This window comes from Chiloscyllium plagiosum, chromosome 5, assembly GCF_004010195.1.
Source record: "Chiloscyllium plagiosum isolate BGI_BamShark_2017 chromosome 5, ASM401019v2, whole genome shotgun sequence".
NCBI classification, from domain to species: domain Eukaryota; kingdom Metazoa; phylum Chordata; class Chondrichthyes; order Orectolobiformes; family Hemiscylliidae; genus Chiloscyllium; species Chiloscyllium plagiosum.
In genome coordinates this window covers 66,368,606-66,390,440 of record NC_057714.1, presented here as the reverse complement: position 1 = coordinate 66,390,440, position 21,835 = coordinate 66,368,606, and the positions used below count along the sequence as shown (strand labels likewise).

The following is a 21,835-nucleotide window of genomic DNA, read 5'->3' as shown; positions in this document are numbered from 1 at the left end:
CAGCTGAAACATCCTAGTCTGCCGCCATCTTGGTTCAGTGACCTTAACACTACGTCACCGTCTCTCCCTTTAATGCTGAGATAAAAGTAAAGTTTATCTGTTTTTGTGATCTTTTTAGTTAAAGGAGGAAGATTGGCCAAGATGCTGGGACAGACTCCTGTTCAACTTTAAATAACAACAGGAGAGCTAGGAAAGTTCTTGTTTAAACTGACTCCAACTGATTTAACACAAGCTCAGAATAAGACCAGGCCTGGGGGCAAGGCTAAACCTGGGAGGAAGATTTTCAGAAGCACCAGACCATTATTGAGTTAAGGTCCATGCTTTGATTGTGGACATAGGAGCTCTCAACTAATCATCCATTCTCAACTTAAAGAAAGAAAATCCCCATCGCTGTCCAGTCTGTCCAGCTTTGATAATCATCAGCGGAGAGTTTCCTGTTGATGCCTGTACCAGTCAGTGCAGTATGGGTTCTCCCATGGTCCTTGCTGAGATACATGACCGTGAACTTTCCACATTTTTATGTCATGGAGTGGGAATATCAGCCAGGTTCCCTGTTTCTGACTGCTCTCGCATTCCATGTGTTGCTAATCCCATGTGGCAGACTGTGTGTGTCAGTTATCAACCTTATTCACCACATTCTGACCATTGACACACCTACTTCACCACAGCTCTCCCCATCCCTCTGATTGCTAAACTGTGCTTTATTTTCATGTTGTTTCTCACTGTGCACTTTGCCCCTTCTCTCTAACCCTTCATGCTGGTGCCCCTTGCCTGCCCCATTGGGTTAAAAGGAGCTAAGACAGAGTTCAGTCTATGGCTTGGCAATCTGCAATGGTTCCCTTCTTGACACAAGCTACAGCTGTTTTGTGCCAGCAGTGCCTTTCCCCACTTGAGATTCTCTGTCACCCTTGGGGGGGGGGGGGGGGGGGGGGCAGGGGCGGGTTGGGATTGCTGCTCAGACTGGTATTTAATTGAGAACAAACAGCTCTCTGAACTCCGTGAGGCCTGATGTCGCTCTGATCAAAGCTGTGTTTAAATCTTACTGTCCAGCTGAATGTGCTCAGAAAAATTAGGCAGACAGGCAATGGGGATGTGTTGTTTGCTTGCAACTGATATTGGTAAGACAGCATCCTGCCTGTCCTGTCACTAAACAGAACTGAGTGAGCAGCTTTGTACAATACTCCCCAAAACCCCATTTCCCCCACTATCTATAATTTACACCACTTAACTACAAAGCACATGCTCTGAGCTAGCAGCAGATGGTGTCAGCACTACAGAATCAGACAGCAATTACTGCAAACTTTAAGGTCCTTGATTCTTGTCTAGCTATCACCATTGTTAACCCGAGAATGCAACTTTAAAAAAAAGGGTTTTGTGATTTATACATGAAAGAAGTGAAACTATCACTGTATTCTAACAGATGAAAGGCTTAACAGGCAATCAATTCTTCAATGTATAATTTCAGTTACATCACACTGCAAATTTTTGCTGTAAATTCTGTGTTACGATCGAGCCCTCCACAATCACCTGATGAAGGAGCGTCGCTCCGAAAGCTAGTGTGCTTCCAATTAAACCTGTTGGACTATAACCTTGTGTTGTGTGATTTTTAACTTTGTGCACCCCAGTCCAACATCGGCATCTCCGAATCATTTATGGGAAGTAGCCATCACTGGTGAAATCTGCATTTATTGCCCAGTTCTAATTGCCATGGAGAAGGTGATAGTGAGCTGCCTTCTTAAACTATTTTAGTCCTGGAATGTAGAGACTCCCAAGCTGTTATTAGGATTTTGACTTCCAGGACTTCCAGGATTTTGATGCAGTGACTGTATGGGAAGGATAATGTAATTCCATGTTAGGAAGGTGTGTGGCTTGGAGGGGAACTTGCAAGCAGTGAGTGTCCTCTGCATCTGCTGTCCAAGTCTTTCAAGGTAGTCGTCATTGGTCTGGAAGGTGCTGTCAGTGGAGTCTTGGGAAGTTACTGCAATGCATCTTCTAGACAGTAAACACTGCTGTCATTCTGCATGATAATGTGATAAGGGAATAAATGTTGAAGATGGTGAATGGGGTGACAATCAAGAATTATGTTTTTTCCTCGCGATGTCAAGCTTCTTCACTGTTATTCAAGCCGCACCCATCCAGGCAAGTGAGGAGTATTCCATCACACTCCTGTCTTGTGCAGTGTAAATGGTGGACAGGCTTTGGGAAGATAGGAGGTGAATAAATTTGCTGTGGACAGTGGAGGAGTGGGATAGGGGAAAAAATAAGTCCACTCCTAACAATTAGGTCATTACACCTGGAAAGAATATAGAGAAATTAAACATATAATTATTCAGAAAGGATGAGTGACTGCAGTGGGAACCAATTCAAGACCTGTGTGAATGGATGAGCTGTGAGGATTAGATTCATCATTTACATATGTAATTGTGCTATAAAACATTTTGAACTGCCTCATAATTTCTCACCTGTGCCATAACTGGTTCAATAAGGTCAACTTTTTCTCCCTCCTGAGACTCAAAGCGGAGAATCTGATCGTAATTTGTTTCGTGGAATCCCACTCTGTTAACATTGTCAAAAAGACTTAGCAGGTGAGCCTGAAACAATCAAAGTATTTTCTGTTAATATGCAGGCATAATCTCTAAAAATCATTTGTTCATCCTGACTCTGTCAGAAGGCAGATTCTTGGCTTGTCATCTCCTGATGCTTCATTCTGAGCTGTTTCATTCAGTAGTAATTTATTATTATCTTCCACTCTCAGCAGCAAGCCAAGGAGGAATGGACCCTATGCTGGTGAATTCATTCAAAACCACAGACCTGTCATTTAGCCAACTGAGCCAACCAGCTCATATGGTTGCATTTGCTATTCGTTCATAAGATGTGGACATGGCTGACAAGACAAGCATTTATTGACCATCTTTAATTGACTGTGAGAAAGTAGAGGTGAACTGCATTCTCGAACCATTACAGTCCATGCAATGCAGCTATACCCATCATACTACTGGGAAGAGAATTCCAGGACTTTAACCCACTGGCAGTGAAGGAGCATGTTTAATGTTTTTGTCAAATGTTATTTTACAATACATTCTTTAGTCCATTTTTAGATTAGTCAGCATTTTTCATTTTTGACTGCACTATTTCCCCTCCATTTTTGCAACTTTTTATCTTTTCATCCATTGTTTGTAGGTGTTAGTATGTTCAGACAGACATTGGTCCAAAGCTCCCTCCATATTCTACAGATCTCCCATCACAACTGGAAAACCAACAGAATACTTCAAAATATAATGAAGGTCTGGTTGTACTGTCTCCTGGCATTTTTTGGAAGGTTCTTTTCAGAAGTTTTTGAAGTTAACTTTTGGAAGATAATGAGACAGACCAGTTGGCCCTTACAAGCCAAGTTAACAGCTGAAGTCAATGCCAGGCACAGAAATTCTACCCCAATAATTTCACGCCTGAGACGTACTGAACATCAACACAAAGTGCCAGTGGGACCCAGTAGAGTCACAGAGATGCACAGCATGGAATCAGACCTTTTGGTCCAACTTGTCCGTGCCTACCAAATATTCTAACATAATCCAGCACTTGGCCCATGTCCTGATGAAGGGCTTTGGCCCGAAACATCGATTTTCCTGCTTCTCCGATGCTGCCTGACCTGCTGTACTTTTCCAGCACTATTCTAATCTTGACTCTTGGCCCATATCCATCTAAACCCTTCCTATTCATATACCCACCCAGATGCATTTTAAATGCTGTAATTGTACCAGACTCCACCACTTCCTCTGGCAGCTCATTTCTTTCACTCACCACCCTCTGCATGAGAAAATTGTCCTTTAGGTCCCTTTTAAATCTTTCCCCTCTCACCTTAAACCTATGCCCTCCAGTTCTGGACTTCCACACCCCAGGGAAAAGACCTTGTCTATTTACCCTATCCATGTCCCTCATGATTTTATAAACGCCTATAAGGTCACCCCTCTGCCTCCGACGCTCCAAGGGAAACAGCCCCAGCCTATTCATCCTCTCCCTGTAGATCAAATTCTCCAACCCTGGCAACATCCTTGTAAATATTTTCTGAACCCTTTCAAGTTTCACAACATCCTTCCAATAGGAAGGAGACCAGAAATGCATGCAATATTCCAAAAGTGGCCTAACCACTGTCCCGTACAACCACAGTATGACGTCCCAACTCCTACACTCAATGCTCTGACCAATACAGTGTATTGGTCTTCTTCATGATCCTATCTACCTGCGACTCCACTTTCAAGGAGCTATGAACCTGCACTCCAAGGTCTCTTTGTTCAGCAACACTCCCATGACCTTACCATTAAGTGTATAAGTCCTGCTCTGATTTGCTTTTCCAAAATGCAGCACCTCACATTTAGCTAAATTAAACCCTATCTGCCACTCCTCAGCGCATTGGTCCATCTGATCAAGATCCCGTTGTACTCTGAGGTAACCTTCGTCACTGTCCACTACACCTCCAATTTTGGTGTCATGTGCAAACTTACTGACTGTCCCTCCTATATTTACTTCCAAATCATTTATGTAAATGACAAAAAGCAGTGGACCCAGCACCGATCCTTGTGGCACACCACTGGTCACAGGCCTCCAGTCTGAAAAGCAACCCTCCACCACCACCTTTGAGCCAGCTCTGTATCAAAATGGCTAGTTCTCTCTCTATTCCATGAGATCTAACCTTGCTAACCAGTCAACCATGAGGAACCTTGTTGAACATCTTACTGGATCATGTCCCCCGCTCTCCCCTCATCAATCCGCTTTGTTAATTCTTCAAACAAAAACTCAATCAAGTTCAGAAAAATTAAGTAAGAAGACTTTGAACTCTACAGGAGTGCATGTATGTGTCCCACAACCAAAGCTCAATCTCACCCAGTATGACATCTGAAAGGACAAAAACCTTACAGCATATGATTTGCTAAACCAACACGTATAAAGCACATCAGGCATTTCTTTGCTCATAACTGAGTGGATAAATTTTCATCATACCTAATTGGCCTTGTGGGAAACAATATGCATATGTTGTTGGAATGGTGGTGTTGCAACCACATATTCTGCTTGTAATCTACAGAGAAACAAGAACATCTGAATGAGCAGGTTGGAAACACTCTACCTGTATGGTGTGAGAATCAGAGGCTTGGCCAAGGATTTCCAGCAGAGCGGGGTCAGAAACAAAGAAAAATCTGGGAAATAAAAGGCGCTTCTTTTCCAAATATCCAGTGAGCGATTTCTGACACATCTCTAGCTGCTCCAGTAAATATGGCAAAAGTTGAGCTAAAGTCTCGTCACCTACACAACACTGCACAATGTTTGTATTTTCATGGGCTCTCTGCATGATCTTCTGCCATGACTTGTCAATGTTCTGAAATCTTTTGGCCTCCTGAAGTAGAACAAATGGGTTAGCTTAGTCAACAGAACTACAAGCACACCACATATTGTAAAATTTCATTTTTGAATGTTTTATTTAAAGACCAATTCTTTAATAACAGCTATTAGTAAACATTCATGATCAAAGATATCGAATTATTACCATGCATGTGCAGTTGTCATATTGTGGGATTATTTAAAATTTGGTCTCCAAGATATTTAATAGGTCCAATGGTCTGTGCATGAATAGAAGTAGTTAGTTGAATTGTTTATTCAGAAAATGTTATACAGCCTACCTCCTCAGATACAGTGGTCCTTACACCTACCATTCTTGAAAAAAAAGCAACCCATCTCAAATCTGCCACTCCTCTTCAAAGTCCTTGAACAGCATATCCCAAATCCAGGCCCATTTGCCTAAGGTCCTTGTTTGAATCCATTCAATCATTTTCCACTCTTTGGCCATAATACTAAAACAGCTCTTTGAAAGTTGCATGTGTTATGTGACTGTGACAAAGGTAAACTATCCTTCTTGCCTTTGCAACCTAACTGCAGTTTTTGACTTGGAGGTGCCGGTGTTGGACTGGGGTGTACGATGATGAAGGAGCAGCATGCCGAAAGCTAGTGCTTCCAAATAAACATGTTGGACTATAACCTGGTGTTGTATAATTTTTAACTTTGCGCAGCCTTTGATAGCATCGATCATTCCATACTTTTCTAACACTTTTCTGCTGAAGTGCTGCTGGGTGGGACTGTAACTATTTTGTTCCATTCTTATTTATCTCATTGTGGACAGGAAATCATTTGTACTATTCCCACTATTGCACTGTTATCTCTGGTGTCCTTCAAGGATATACTTTTGTCACCCTTCTATTTTGAAACTATGTGCAGACATACAGTAGCGTCATCCCAAAACAGAACATCATGTGACCATCTCTCTTAATACATTCATGATTCAATCTCCAGAATCAGCAGAAATTTCTGGAAAGGTCCTGGGGAGTGTTGCTGAACAAACAGACTTTGGAGTGCATAGGTGGATAGGATAGTGAAGAAGACATTTGGTATGCTTTCCTTTATTGGTCTGAGCATTGAGTATACAAGTTGGAAGTCCATGTTGTGGCTGTACTGGACATTGTTTGGAATAGTGTGTGCAATTCTGGTCTCCCTCCTATAGGAAGGATGTTGTGAAACTTAAAAGGGTTCAGAAAAGATTTACAAGGATGTTACCAGGTTGGAGATTTTGAGCTGTAGGGAGAGGTTGATGGGCTGGGGTTATTTTCCCTGGAGTATCAGAGGCTGAGGGTGACCTGATAGAAGTTTATAAAATCATGAAGGGCATGGATAGGGTAAATAGACAAGGTCTTTTCCCTGGTTTGGGGGAGTTCAGAACTAGAGGGCATAGGTTTATGGTAAGAGGGGAAAGATAAAAAAGGGACCTAAGGGGCAACTTCTTCACACAGAGGGTGGTACGTGTATGGAATGAGCTGCCAGAGTAAGTGGTGGAGGTTGATAATAATTACAACATTTCAAAGACATCTGGATGGGTATTTGAATAGGAAAGGTTTGAGGGATATGTGCCAAGTGCTAGCAAATGGAACTAGGTTAATTTAGGATATCTGGTCGGCATGGATGAGTTGGACCAAAAGATCTGTTTCCATGCTGGGCATCTCTATGACTCTGTGACTCTAATGAAAAGACTTAAGCCATTGCCTTTATTCCCCTCTACAGAATTCATCCCTAATAGCCAATTCCATCGATCTCTCTAGGAACTTTCAGAAGCCGAACCATACAATGTGCAATCTTGGTATTTGCATCCTCGCTTAACATTACTTATTCTGACTACTTCAACCTCAAAGACTTGTTGGCAATCCTACTTCAGTTTAACAGTTGGTGAAATTCTCCGTCTCTGTTTTTATTACTTGTAGACTTGACTACTTTACCAGTGGGCCAGCCTCATATATTTTGTCCTAAATAAACTTGCGGTCACCTCAAATGCAGTTACATCAAGTCCATTTCAATGATCACCCCTTTGCTCACTGACCTCCATTGATTCTATTAAGCAATACTACAATTTTAAAATTCTCATCATTTTATTTGACTCCTTACATCACCTGTCACCCACAACCCACCATAATCTGTGATCCTTCCTGCTCGTTATTTGTCCGCCTTCTTATACTTGAGGGTTCAGATTTTAATGTTCTATCATTAGCACCTTTGCCTTCAGTGACCAAGTCCTAAAGCTTTGGAATTGCCTCCTAAAAGCTAACTCCCTCACTTTCACCTGAAGCATCTCCTTAAAACCAAGCTCTTAGACCAAGTTTTTGGTCTCCTGTCCTAATGTTATCTGGTGTGATTTCCCCATTCATCTTTAGTGAGGAAATTGTTGGAATTTATAATCAAGGATATGGTAACTGATCACCTTGCTATTCGTCAGAGAGAGGCAGCATTAATTCATGATGGGTAGGTCAGGCCTGACAAACCTCATCAAGACTTTTGAAGAGGTGACGATAAGTAGTGGACAGGGGTACGTCAATGGATGTTGTTTATATGGACATCCAGGAGACTGTTGATAAAGTCCCACACAAGAGACTATTTGCTATGGTGGAAGCTCACAGAATTGAGAGCAAACTATTGATATAGATAGAAAATTAGTTGAATGGTGGGAAACAAAGAATTGGAATAATGGCTAAGCACTCAAATTGTTAGGACACAACTGTTGGTGTTCCACGAAGATCTGTGTTGGGGTCTCAATTATTCATAATAATTCATTAGTGACTTGGATAATGGCATAAAAAGTCAAATATCCATATCTGCTGATGACACAAAATTGAGCAATATTGTAGATGGTGTTGATGACAGCATAAAATTACAACAGGGTGTTGATAGATTAGGTGAATGGGCAAAGCTATGGTAGATGGATTTTAATATAAACAAGTGTGACATCATCCATTTCAAAGCAAAAAAGAATAGATCTGGTTTGTTTTTTTTAGGAGGCACAAAGTTAAATACAAAGGATTACCAACAAGAATGGATGTTCAGGTGCATAGCTCTTTAAAATGCCATTAGGGGATGCAAAAAATAGTTAGAAGACTAATGGAATGCTGGCCTTCATATCTGAAGGGTTGGAGTATAAATTTGGAGTATAATTATGCTGCAGTTACACAAAACCTTAGTTAGACCCCACTTAGAGTACAACAGATCTCGGCACCACATCTTAAGAAGGATGTTTTGCCCCAGAAGGAGTTCCATGCAGGTTTACAAGGTTTACCACAACCTTATACAGCCTCCAGGAATTAAGTTATGAGGAGAGATTTAAAAAAAAAATAGGTCTTGATTCTCTAGAATTTAGTTGGTTAAGGAGTGATCTAATTGACATCTTCAGGATATTAACAGAGAAAGCCAGAATAGCTAAAGATAAACTATTTTCATTTGTTGAAGATTCTAGAAAAAGGATGAAGGCCAGGCCATTCAAGAGAGCTGCCAGAAAGCACATCTACATACAAAGAGTATTGGAGGTTTGGAACTCTCTTCCTCAAATAGTGGTCAATACTAATTCAATTATTAAAGTTAAATCTAAGGTAGACACATTTTTATTAATAAAGGTATCAAGGAATATGGGCCCAAACCAGGCATTTGGAGTTAGGCTAGTTATTTGTGATTGTTATTGTTCAAGAAATGACAACATTGCTAGCACAGCACAGAGACGTTTGTGTTAAGTCTGTTAAGCAATTCAGAACAAACGGTTGCTTAAGGCTCCCTCACAACATGGGAGAGATCCTGACATAAGGTAGTGGTTTGAATTAGTTTCAAACCCTAAGACCATAAACTATAGGAGCAGAATTAAACCAGTCAGCCCATCGAGTTTGCTCTGCCATTCAATCAAGACTGATATGTTTCTTAACCCAATTCACCCGCCTTCTCCCCAAAATTCTTGATCCCCCTACCAATCAAGAACCCATATATCGTTGTCTTAAATATACTTAATGACTTGTCCTCCACTGAACTCTGCAGCAATGAACTCCATGCATTAACCACCCTCTGGCTGAAGAAATTCCTCCTCACCTCAATTCTTATCCCTTCACTCTGAGGCTATGCAATCAGGTCCTAGTCTCTCCTACTAAGTGGAAACATCTTACTCACATCCAGGACTCTCAGTATTCTGTAAATTCAATCAGGTCCTCTCTCATCCTTCCAAATTTCATGGATTACAGAACCAGAGGCCTCAACCGCTCTTCATATGGTAAGCCCTTCATCTCAGGGTCATTCTTCTAAACCTTTGCTGGATGCCCTCCAACACCAGCACATTTTCCTCAGAAACTGAGCCCAAAACTGCTCAGACTATTCCAAATGTGATCTGACCAGAGACTTATACAGCTTTAGCAGTATATGTCAGCTGATATATTCTAGTTCTTTTTAAATAAATGCAAACATTACATTTGCCTTTTGAACTTCCAATTGAACCTGCATGTTAACCTTAAGAGAATCCTGAACTAGAACTCTCAAGTCCCTTTATGCTTCAGATTTCTGAAGCCTTTCCCTATTTATAAAATAGTCGAAAAGTGTGGCACTGTAAAAGCACAGCAGCTCAGGCAGTATCCAAGGAGCAGGAAAGTCTACTGCTCCTCAGATGCTGCCTGATCTGCTGTGCTTTTCCAGTGCCACACCTTCTAACTCTGACTCTCCAGCATCTGCAGTCCTCACTTTCTTCCATTTAGAAAATAGTCTATCCTTATATTCTTGTAAGAGGATTCGCAGTAGGTTAAAATCTTCGAGGAGAAAGTGAGGACTGCAGATGCTGGAGATCAGAGCTGAAAATGTGTTGCTGGAAAAGCGCAGCAGGTCAGGCAGCATTCCTGAAGAAGGGCTTATGCCCGAAACGTCGATTCTCCTGTTCCTTGGATGCTGCCTGACCTGCTGTGCTTTTCCAGCAACACATTTTCAGCAGTATCCTTATATTCTTCCTACTGAAGTGCATAACTCCACGCTTTTCCATATTATTATTTCCTTATTTTCCATAAGGTTGTTTCTGCTGTAATACAACAGTTGTGTTTCTCTGCAACCTCGCACTATAAACCAATTGTGTCATAGAAAACTGCTTTAGAAAATCACACTGTAGAAGATCACGAATAGAAAATTGTTTTACCCGTTTAGTAGAAAGTTTGTGTTATCCAAACAATGTTCACAATTTGTCAATTGCATTACAGCCAATTCAGGCTGATGAAACAAGCGTTATAGCAGAATGACTTGTATTACATCTGCCACTTGTTAGTCCACTCTCCTAGGCTGTTCAAGCCCTTCTACAGCCTCTCCACTTCCTCAACACTACCTGTCCCTCCACCTATCTTTGTGTCATCTGTCCAGATCATTAAGGTATAACATGAATAGTTGTGATCCCAATATGGACCCATGCGAAACTCCATTAGTCACCAGCTGCCATCCTGAAAAAGACCCCTTATCCCTCCACTCTGCCTTACGCCCATCAGCCAATCCTCTATCTGTGTCAACATCTTGCCCTAATACCATGAGTTTTTCTCTTATTTAGAAATCTCCTGCGCAGCACCTTGACAAAGGCCTTCTGGAAATCCAAATATATCACCTCCACTGGCTCTCCTTTGTCTAATTTGCTCAGTACTTCCTCAAATAATTCTAACAGATTTATCAGGCATGATCTCCACCTGATGAAGCTATGCTAACTCAGCCCTATTTTACCAAGTACTCCACAATATCTTCCTGAATAATGGACTCTAAAATCTTACCAACAAACGAGGTCAGTCTAACCAACCTTTAATTTCTTGTCTTCTACCTCCCTCCCTTCTTAAATGGGAGTATTACATTAACCATTTTTCCAGTCCCTGGGACCTTCCCTGATTACAGTGATTCTTGAAAGATCACTACCAATGACACTACAATGTCCTCAGCCATCTCCTTCAGAACTCTGGGCAACGTATCCACCATCAGACTTTTTAACTTCCCTAGCACCTTCTCCTTAGTGAGGACCACTAAACGCACCTCTGCCCCTGACAATGCTGAAATTCTGATCTGCTGCTGGTGTCTTCCACAAGAAAACTGGTACAATATACTTATTCAGTTCTTCTACCACTTCTTTGTTCTCCATGACTACTTTTCCAGCCTCATTTTCCAGTGGTCCAATGTCCACTCTCTTCTCTCTTACCTTTTATATAACTAAATAAACCTGCTGGTTTATTCTTTTATATTACAAGCTAGCTTACCCTCATACATCATCTTCTTCTGCTTATTGCTTTTTTAGTTATTCTCTGATGGTTTCTAAAGGCTTCCCAATTCCCTGGCTTCCCACTGATTTTCACTATATTGTAGGCTTTTTCTTTTGCTTTTATGCTGTTCCTGCTTTCCTTGTCAGTCATAGTTGCCTCATCTTCCCCTTAATATGTTTCTTCTTCCTTGAGATGAAATTCAGCTGAGCCTCCTGAATTACCCCCAGGAACTCCTGCCATTGCTGCTCCACCCTTTTCTCTGCTAGGCTCCCCTTCCAATCTATGCTGGCCAGCTCTTCCCTCATGTCTTTGTAGTTACCTTTACTCAGTTGTAATACCATTTCATCTGATTCCAACATCTCCCTCTCAAACTCCAGGGTGAATTTGTTCATTCTATGGTTACTGTTCCCTAGGGGTTCCTTCACGTTAAACTTCCTAATCAAGCCTGCTTCATTATTCATCATCAAATTCACATTGCCTGTTCCCTAATGGACTCCACCACAAGCTGCTTGAAACAAAAACTGCCAGTGAATTCCTTTTCTTGAGATCGGCTACCAACCTGATTTTCCCAGTCCACTTACATATTTAAGTCCCCCAAGATTATTGTAATAGTTCCTTTCTTATATGATTTTTCTATTTTCTGATTTATTTTAGTCCCCACATCCTGACTACTGCTAGGAGGCCTGTACACAACTTCCACCAGGGGCTGTTATCCTTTATGGTTCCTCAATTCTACCCAGACAGATTCTATACATTCCGACTCTATATCACTTCTTGTTCTCAATTTAATTTCATGTCTTACTAATTTGGCAACCCCACCTCCTGTCCATCTGCCTGTCCTTTTGATAGAGTGTGTACTAGAGCCATAATCTTCTTACAGTCAAAGAGTGTGGTGCTGGAAAAGCACAGCCGGTCAGGCAGCATCCAAGGAGCAGGAGAATCGACGTTTCAGGCACAAGCCCTTCATCAGGAATTCCCTTGCAGCCATGTTTCCATACTTTCTGTGCTATCAGTTATTCTGGAAACTTTAATAACTTCTGCTGAGCTCTCTCCTCCCTTTTAATTTTTTTCCATAAATTTCCATCCAACTCAACTCATCCTCCACACTTTAGTTTAAAGCCTTACCCATATCTCTAGTTTTGTGATTCACCAGCACTCTGGTCCCAGCATGATTCAGGTGAAGCCTGTCACATTGGAACAGCTCCCTCCTTCTCCAGTACTGGCACCAACGTCCCATAAGTCAACCATTTCTCCCACATCAATCCTTGAGCCAAGCGTTTACCTCTTTAATCTTGGGAACCCTGTGCCAGTTTGCTCATGGTTCATATAGTACTCCAGAGATTATTACATTTTTAGCTCTGCTTTATGATTTAGCCCCTAGCTGCTCAAGTTCCCACAAAGAACCTCTTCTTTCTTTCTACTTGTATTGTTGGTGCCTATGTGGACCATGACATTTGGATCTTTCCCCTCCCACTCCAAGTTCCCCTGCATCCTAGAAGAGATACCCTGAACCCAGGCACCAGGCAAGCAACACAGCCTTCAGGACTCTCGATCCTAACCACGGAGAACAGTGTCTATTCCCCTGACTGTACTATTCCCAATTTACCATTACATTTCTCTTTTTTCCCACCTCTTGAATGGCTCCCTGCATCACAGTGGCGTGGTCAGTTTGCTCATCACTCATCCACACAGTGAGCAAAGATTTCAAACCTGTTAGACCAGCTCAAGGACTGAGGCTCCTTTGGCACCACTGGATCCCTCTGTCTGTCTTTAACAAGACAATCCTTGGCACACAATGTGCAAGAAGCACAGAAGTTAGCTTTATCTCTTCAAATAATGCCATTTTCAGCTGGCATACATTTAGAAAGAACCAAAAATAAGGCAGTGTAACAAACAAGCCTTTCTAGGCAGAATTAATTTAAAGAGGTAAACAGTTTATGAAGAGGGAGAAGTCAGTGATACGATTTATTCCTGTAAAGCATTTGATGCAAAGTCATACAGTAGATTGGTCCTCAAGGCTGACAGTGTTCTTGCAATAAATCATAGTGCTGTCTCAAGCAAGAGAAGAAAAGAGTTGGTTGACATGAAACTAGATCATCATGAAAGCACTCATCTTTGGGATATCTCACTAGTTACACCTGATCTACTCAGTTCCTTAACAGCTCAATTTTATACTATAGTGGACAGCACTGGGTCAGAACAACCTCCTCGGGGAAATTGGCTATGGCTCATATTAATACAAATCTTCCACAAATGTTATTCTTCTTCTCCCAACCAAATCTTTGTCCCCTGCTTTGAAGATTCTGTTGTTCTCTTACCTCCTCTCCTTTAGTCCTATCACGTACTGTTTTCTTCCCTCTTCCAATCTCCCAGATTCCTTTCTCTAATATTGTCTCCCTTCCTCTTTCCCTGCCCTGACTGGTAATTGTGAATAAGTTGGATATTTAAATGTATTAAAGTGATGGAATTTCATTGGGGTCTCATCTGAGTTTATGTACACAGCAGTAAGGTCCATGGTACAATAAGAATGTCCCAGCTTGCCTGTCAGGTCAGGTTTTAAATCCCACTGCCCCAGAGGTGTGCTATACCATGACTGCTCAGGCTAAAAAGTATATTGTATAAACATGCTCAGACTTAAAGAGGGGTTTGTGAGTGAATTTGCACAATGTGCAATTTTCCTCACTGCAAAAAAATTGTAAGTGTGGTGAAAAATATACACCAGAATTTTATTCATCAAATCATGGCTATCGTACTCAAACACTAGCCTGGGTTCAATTATATCAGTGATTTCTAAACTGTTTAATCTAAACATTGGACTTGGCATTGACTTCCAAATGGAACATACAGGAGCTCAACTCATTAATTTAAAAGCTATCAAACCTTGATCACATGTTCACATGATATTTCATCTTCCTTGCCTACACAGAATTAAATTGAGCTGGTTCTCTCTCAGTTGTTTATTTAGTCTTGCTTTTCATTGAACTGGTAATACAAGTTGTGTTGCAAAAATATTGGGATATTAATTTGCCCACATGCGACACAATGTCACAAGAAATGCAGCCATAAGTGAGTATGTTAGAGGAGGATTTAATTTATGTAGGCTGGAGGACCAATCAACCCTGACACAAAGGGGTGAAATTGGTTCCTAATTTACTAAATTAGTCATTTTCACCATACATTATAAGCAGCATTGTCTTAACACTTCACCACAGGCAGATGCAGGGCTAATATCCACACAAGAATAAGAATAATTAATGTTAGTCATTTATTTTCTTATTTAAAAATAGTCAAAACTTTCAAATCATTTCATTTCAGGCAATAATTACAAAAAGAAAAGAACTGTAATTCTAAATGCCTTTTATATAATTCTCAAAAAAAACCTATTTTACATTAACAGATTGTACAAACTTGTGGCAGTTGTTTTGCAATGTCTCCACCAACAAACACAGCTTCCAAGTAAATCCAAAGGTTCTGAACTGTGAGCCAGTTTTCAATTATTTCTGTGGTATTTGAGAGCTTCTGCACCCACTGTTGAATAGTGGGCTTGAATGGTGCATTGTACCTGCCAACAAAACAACCACATCTTTGAAAAAGTTATTACTTGACAACATAGGTACTTTGGGTTTAGCATGGCAATTTTTTTCAATATTCAAATTTCTAATTGTACAATTGTTGATCACAAAAAAAGAGTTGACTAAATAAATTCTATCGAGGAGAAAGTGAAGTCTGCAGATGCTGGAGATCAGAGCTGAAAATGTGTTGCTGGAACAGCGCAGCAGGTCAGGCAGCATCCAGGGAACAGGAGAATCGACGTTTCGGGCATAAGCCCTTCTTGATTCCTGAAGAAGGGCTTATGTCCGAAACGTCGATTCTCCTGTTCCCTGGATGCTGCCTGACGTGCTGCGCTGTTCCAGCAACACATTTTCAGCTAAATAAATTCTATCCATGTCCTTCAGAACTTTGAAAATTTCAGAAGAAACTTAATTTTGAACATCAATTTTCAAAGTGTTTTGCTTCCCTGATTTCAACTAAGTAGATAAAATTCAACACAACACCAGAATATAAAGATCTCAAGCTCACAGCAAAGTCCTAATTAAATGTTAGGCAAGGAAATAGAAATCTCAGCCACTGGCATTAGCAATGTCATCAAACAATTATGTTGAAATCTTTAACCTTTGAATGGATAATAAAACATAAAGTTCAGTGTGAATAATGAATTCTTTAGCAGCAATGACTATATGTTTTAAAACATTCATTACACTTCCTTTCTAATTCAAACAGCGGGTGGGCTATTAAAATATTTAATCACCTAAGAATAGGATTTACCAGTTTGCATTTCATTCCAAGAGTTTAAAGAATATAATGTTTGATCTTTATTCTTATGGTGTAAGTCTGGTGAACTGATTTGTGATACTTTTGTGGGTGTGCAATACTTAGATTTCCTGAAGACATTTAACAAGGTGCCATATGAAAATAAAAGTTCATAGTATAGGGTTAGCATGCTGGCATGGATAGTTAACAGGAAACAGAGTTGGCATAAATGGGTCATTTTCTAATTGGCAAGATATAATGAGTAGTGTGCGACAGGGATCAGTGTTGGGGCCATGATCTTTTATAATTTATATGAATGAAGTACAATCGGTTCTGATACAACACAATATATTTTAAAACAGTGGTAAGGAATAGGTTCTGAGCGTGCAATTCTCTACCACAAACAGCAGTGGTAATGGGGTCTTCGAATATTTTTAAAGGCAGAAGCAGATAGAATCTTGACAAGTAAGTGAGTGAAAGGTTATTGGGGATAGACGGGATTGTTGAGTAATCAGATCAGCCATTATATTATTTGAAAGGTGGAGCAAGCTCGAGGGTTGATTGGGTCATGCCAGTGCCTAGATCATTTATTTATAAATATATATTTGATTCACTTCCATTATTTTGTGTATCACAAAAAGTTGGACTGTTATCCAGTTACCTGTTACTCATTAATGAGCCAAGTATCATCAGACTGTCCTCCATTAGTGCAATATTCTCTGTGGTATCTGATCCTTTGAGAAGCAACTCGCCCCTCGTCTTGAATGAGGCAAAAGTAAGCACATGACCACTCCATTCATTAATAACAGCTTTGAGCTTTGCTTCAATGTCCTTTTCTTTACCTGCACTAATACAAATGTCCTGAAAAATAAGTTTTCTTTACTTAGTAACTGGTACAATATACCGTCACAAGGGAAATCAAGGATTACAGGGGAAAGGCAGGAAAGAGGACATGTTGAACATCAGATCAGCCATGATCCTATTGAATGGCAGAGCAGGGTCGAGGGACCAAATGCCCTACTCCTGTTCCTATTTCTTATGATTTCTGTCTCCTCCCAACTTTCTCCTCCAAGGAAAACCATCCCAATTTCTCCAATCTTGCCACATAAATGAAGTCCTTCATCCTGGGAACTACTGTAATGAATCTCTTCTGCACCCTATCTATTGATTTTATATTTTGCCAAAAGTGCAGTGTCCAGAGCTGGGCATGATACCCCAGTGAGGCCAAATCACTGTTTTATACCAGGGCTTAACATAACTTTCTTGTTTTTGTACTCTATTCTCCTATTGATACAGACCATATTAATTGTGTCTTAACCTGTCCTACCACATTCAATATTGTTTGCACTTAACTACTCAGGTCTCTTTTCTCCTGCAACACCTTTAGAATTGTATCTTTTACTTTACATTTTCTCTTGACATTCTTCCTTACAAAATGAATCATTTCATGCATCTCCACATTAAATTTCATCTGTTATATCCTCACATTTCCAACAACTTCTCTATGTCCTTTTGAAGAATTACACTATTCATCTCAAAGTTCACAACCTTTCCAAGTTTTGTATCATCCACAAAATTTGCAATTATATCCTGTACACCAAGATTTAGGTTGTTAATATATATCAAGAATAATAGGGGCCTACCACTGGCTTTTGGGGAATTCCACCATAAACATTGCTCCAATACCAAAAAAAATGTTTCACTTCTCTTTTGTTCCCACCATTAATCCAAGTTTTGTCTTTGTGTACATATTGTCTTTTTTGTTTCTAACTTTGCTCACAAATCTCTTTGCGGCACCTTATCAAATACTTTTTGAAAGTCCATGTACACCATATCGACAGATAACATCAACAACACGATCTGATACCTCTTCAAAAAACTAAAACAAGCTGTTTATATATATATATTTTTTTTTTATTAACCCCCACACTACCACCTCAGTGCGGTAGTGCTTATTTTATCCCCAGCACCCATGGTGTGTGTGTGCAGGTGTGAGACACAGTGAAAGACAAAGTGCACCAATCTTTATTCAATTTCCACCACCAGGAAGACAGGAAAACACCCGGGTGGCCAGTGACAAACACTGCCCTTCACATCAAAGGGCAATGCTGTGTGATCAAAAACAGTGAAGGGGAGGGTAGGGACTAAATCAAAATAGAGTTGGAGGGAGAAATGATGCACTCCACTCCCTGCGGCGCCCACCTCTCCCTGAACAACTCCAGGGTGTTGGTCGACACCGCGTGCTCCTTCTCCAAGGACACCCGGGCCCTAACGTAACCGCGGAAGAGGGGCAGGCAGTCGGCCCTAACGACCCCCTCCACGGCCCGCTGCCTGGACCTGTTGATGGCCAGTTTGGCCAGGCCCAGGAGCAGACCCACGAGGAGGTCTTCAGACCTGCCCTCCTTCCTCCGTACCGGGTGCCCAAAGATCAGGAGCGTGGGACTGAAGTGCAGCCAAAAACAGAGGAGAAGGTTTTTAAGGAAATCAAAAAGGGAGTGCAAACGCCCACACCCAATATAGACGTGGTCCACACCACAGAACAAGCAGTTGGGCTGGGAGTCCGTGAATCACCGCAACCTGCAGTTGCAGGGGACTGCTGCGTGCAGCACCCTCCACCCCAGATCCCCGAGAGAAAGGGGGAGGACTCCCGCGTAGAGAGCCCTCCACTGGGGATACAAGCTGTTTATACACAACCTACCCATAATTGCACATTCTTAACTAATTTGCACTTGTTCAAGTGACAACTTTGTCCCAAGTTATCATTGTTAAAAGCCTCCATTGTATAACTAACAGGCCTGTAGTTGCTCATTTATTTTATTTTATGGGAATCAGAAATGTAGTTTCCCAATGGCTGGTTATAGTTTTAACATTAAATGTTAAGAACTATTTGGGTGGATCAGTTTTAATAGCTTTAATAATACAGAACCTCGTTTGCATTTATTAGCATGTCATGAATACAAATCAACTCCTCAGCCATTTGGAACAGCATTCACAGAAACAATCTTATTAGGAGTAAACAGAAACACGTGTGTTCACAAATCTGACTACACATATTAGCCATGTGGAACCTTGTGTCTTTTACTGTGTCTCACACCTGCACACAAACAACACAAAAAAAAGAAAAAGAATAGAAAAAAGAACAAGTGTCAGACATCTTGTTCACTCTTGAAAAAAAAAGGAAAAAAAAGGGAAAAAGAAATTAGCCATGTGGAACCATGTGTCTTTCACTGTGTCTCACACCTGCACACACACAACATGGGTGCGGGGGAATAAATAAGCACTACTACAGTTAGGCGGTAGTGTGGGGGTAATTAAAAAAAAGCCATGTGGACGAGCTTGGATGTCCCTGGAGAAGGAGCACGGGTTGTCCACAACACCCTTGAGCTGTTCAGGAAGAGGGGGCACTACAGGGAGTGGGAGTGCTTTATTTCCCCCTCCAACTCTATTTTGAGTTAATCCCTGACCTCCCCTTCGCATTTTTTTGATCACACAGCATTGCCTTTGATGAGAAGGGCACTGCTTGTCACTGGCCACCTTGGTGTTTCCTTTCTTCTTGGTGGTGAAAATTGAATAAAGATTTGTACACCTGTTATCTTTCACTGTGTCCTGCACCAGCACACACACCGCACTATATAAGTACTACTGCATATAGGTGGTAGTGTGGGGGTAAAGAAAAGAAAATTAGCCATGTGAAGTCCTGCTGCAGGATGTCAAGAAGCCAGAGAAAGATGAGTGGGCCAACGGTCTGGAGGCAATGCAGAGAACTCTGCAGTTGGAGAGGATGTGAACCAGTGTCTGCTGGATTTGCACAAACTCTCCTCCAGCCACACACACCCTCATCTTTGTGACTTCTTGGAAAGGCACTACTTGGATGAGCAAGTGAAGATGATCAACAAGCTTCAAATCACATCACCAACCTGAAGAGACTGGGAGCCCTGAGAATGGCATGGGAGAGTAGCTGTTTGACAGGCTCACCCTGACCTGAGTGACATTTGGAATCAATATTATATTGCAATTTCACCATATACAGTACAAAATAATTGTGAATTGTCAGTGAATTTGGAAATAAAATCTGTTCATGATAAATCACCTTCGTAAGAAAAAAAAAATTAGCCGTGTGGACTGTGAGCCAGACTTCATTCTAGGTCTAACAAATTCAAACTTGTTCAGTGACAGTTCAAAAGAAGGGTTACCAGACCCGAAATATTAACTGTGATTTCTCTGCACAAATGCTGCCAGACCTACTGAGCTTTTCCAGCAACTTCTGTTTTTGTTTCAGTAATGTGGCTCCCTCGTAATCAAATGCATTCCTTTGTGCAAATCTTAAACTGTAAAGAGTAATACCTATCTCAGTCCACAAGCCTCCTCAGATCAGTTGAGACTCACAGTGGAGATAGTGAGGACGCAGATGCTGGAGACCAGAGTTGAAAAGTGTGGCGCTGGAAAAGCACAGCCGGTCAGGCAGCATTCGAGGAGCAGGAGAGTAAATGTTTTGGGCATAAACCCTTCATCAGGAATGTGGGGGTGGCCCAAGGGGGCTGAGAGACAAATGGGAGGGGGATGGGACTGGAGGAAGGTAGCTGGGAATGCGATAAGTAGATGAAGGTGGGGGGTGTGTGGTGGAGATGATAGTTTGGAGCTGAGGGTGGAGCGGACAGATGGGAAGGAAGATGGACGGGTGGGAGAGTTCATGATGGCGGTGCCCATTGGAGGGTTGGAGCTGGGACAAGGTGGGGCAGGGAAGATGAGGAAACTGGTGAAATCGACATTGATGTGGTCGGACGGTCCCAAGGGGGAAGATGAGCCATTCCTCCTCCAGGCATTAGGTGGCTAGGCTTTGACGGTAGAGGAGGACCAGAACTTGCATGTCCTTGGCGGAGTGGGAGGGGGAGTTGAAGTGGTTAGCCAGAGGGCAGTGGGGTTGTTTACTGCGTGTGTCTCAGAGATGTTCTCTGAAACGTTCCACAAGTTGGTGTCCCCTGTTTCCCCAATGTAGAGGAGACCACATCTACCACCTCTGCCTCCGTGCTTACTTTTTCCAACAGGATTCCCACCTACTCACCCACAAAGGACCCCTTCACCTGCCTCCCACATACCCCATCCACTTGGACACCCTGTGCTGGTCTGTTACCACCCTCGATCTCTTCATCTCCAACTGTCCTCATGACCTGTCCTATCTGCCAATCTCCCTTCCCACCTATCTGCTCCACCCTTCCCTCTGACCTATCACCTTCATCCACACGCCCATTCACCTATTGTACTCTTTGCTACCTTCCCCCATCCTTCCCTCTGACCTATCACCTCCATCCCCACCCCCATTCACCTATTGTACTCTTTGCTACCTTGGTAAAAATAATGACTGCAGACGCTGGAAACCAGAGTCTAAATTAGAATGGTACTGGAAAAGCACAGCAGATCAGGCAGCATCCGAGGAGTAGGAAAATCGAGGTTTTGGGCAAAAGCCCTTCGGCAGAAATATTCTGGATTCATCAGGATATTCCTGATGAAGGGCTTTTGCCCGAAACCTCGATTGTCCTGCTGCCTGACCACTCTTTGCTACCTTCCCCCACCCTCCTCTCTAAGCTATCACCTCCCTCCCCATCCCCATTCACCTATTGTACTCTTTACTACCTTCTCCTTAGCCCCACCCCGCACCCCCCATTTGTCTCTCCACCCTGGAGGCTTTCTGCCTCTATTCCTGAGGAAGGGCTTTTGCCCGAAACATCGATTTTCCTGCTCCTCGGATGCTGCCTGACCTGCTGTGTTTTTCCAACACCACTCTGATCTTCACAAAAGAGACATTGTAATGCAGGTTCATAATTCCATGAAAGCCAAGTCCCAGGTAGACAGCATAGTGAAGAAGGTCTAGATTAGAGTGGTGCTGGAAAAGCACAGCAGGTCAGGCAGCATCCAAGGAGCAG

The 21,835-nt window shown here is 41.8% G+C and overlaps 1 protein-coding gene across 2 annotated transcripts in view; it reads right to left on the bottom strand.

Annotated features, from left to right (window-relative positions):
- The window catches only part of dnah5l (dynein, axonemal, heavy chain 5 like), a 362,555-nt gene that overhangs the window by 197,701 nt on the left and 143,019 nt on the right, over positions 1–21,835 (bottom strand). For both annotated transcript variants that reach the window (XM_043690231.1, XM_043690232.1), the window contains 4 exons: positions 16,576–16,775; positions 15,012–15,165; positions 5,120–5,386; positions 2,463–2,591 (listed from right to left, as the gene is read on the bottom strand). In XM_043690231.1, the coding sequence (XP_043546166.1) occupies positions 2,463–2,591; positions 5,120–5,386; positions 15,012–15,165; positions 16,576–16,775 (750 nt within the window). The remainder of the gene's footprint in view (positions 1–2,462; positions 2,592–5,119; positions 5,387–15,011; positions 15,166–16,575; positions 16,776–21,835) is intronic.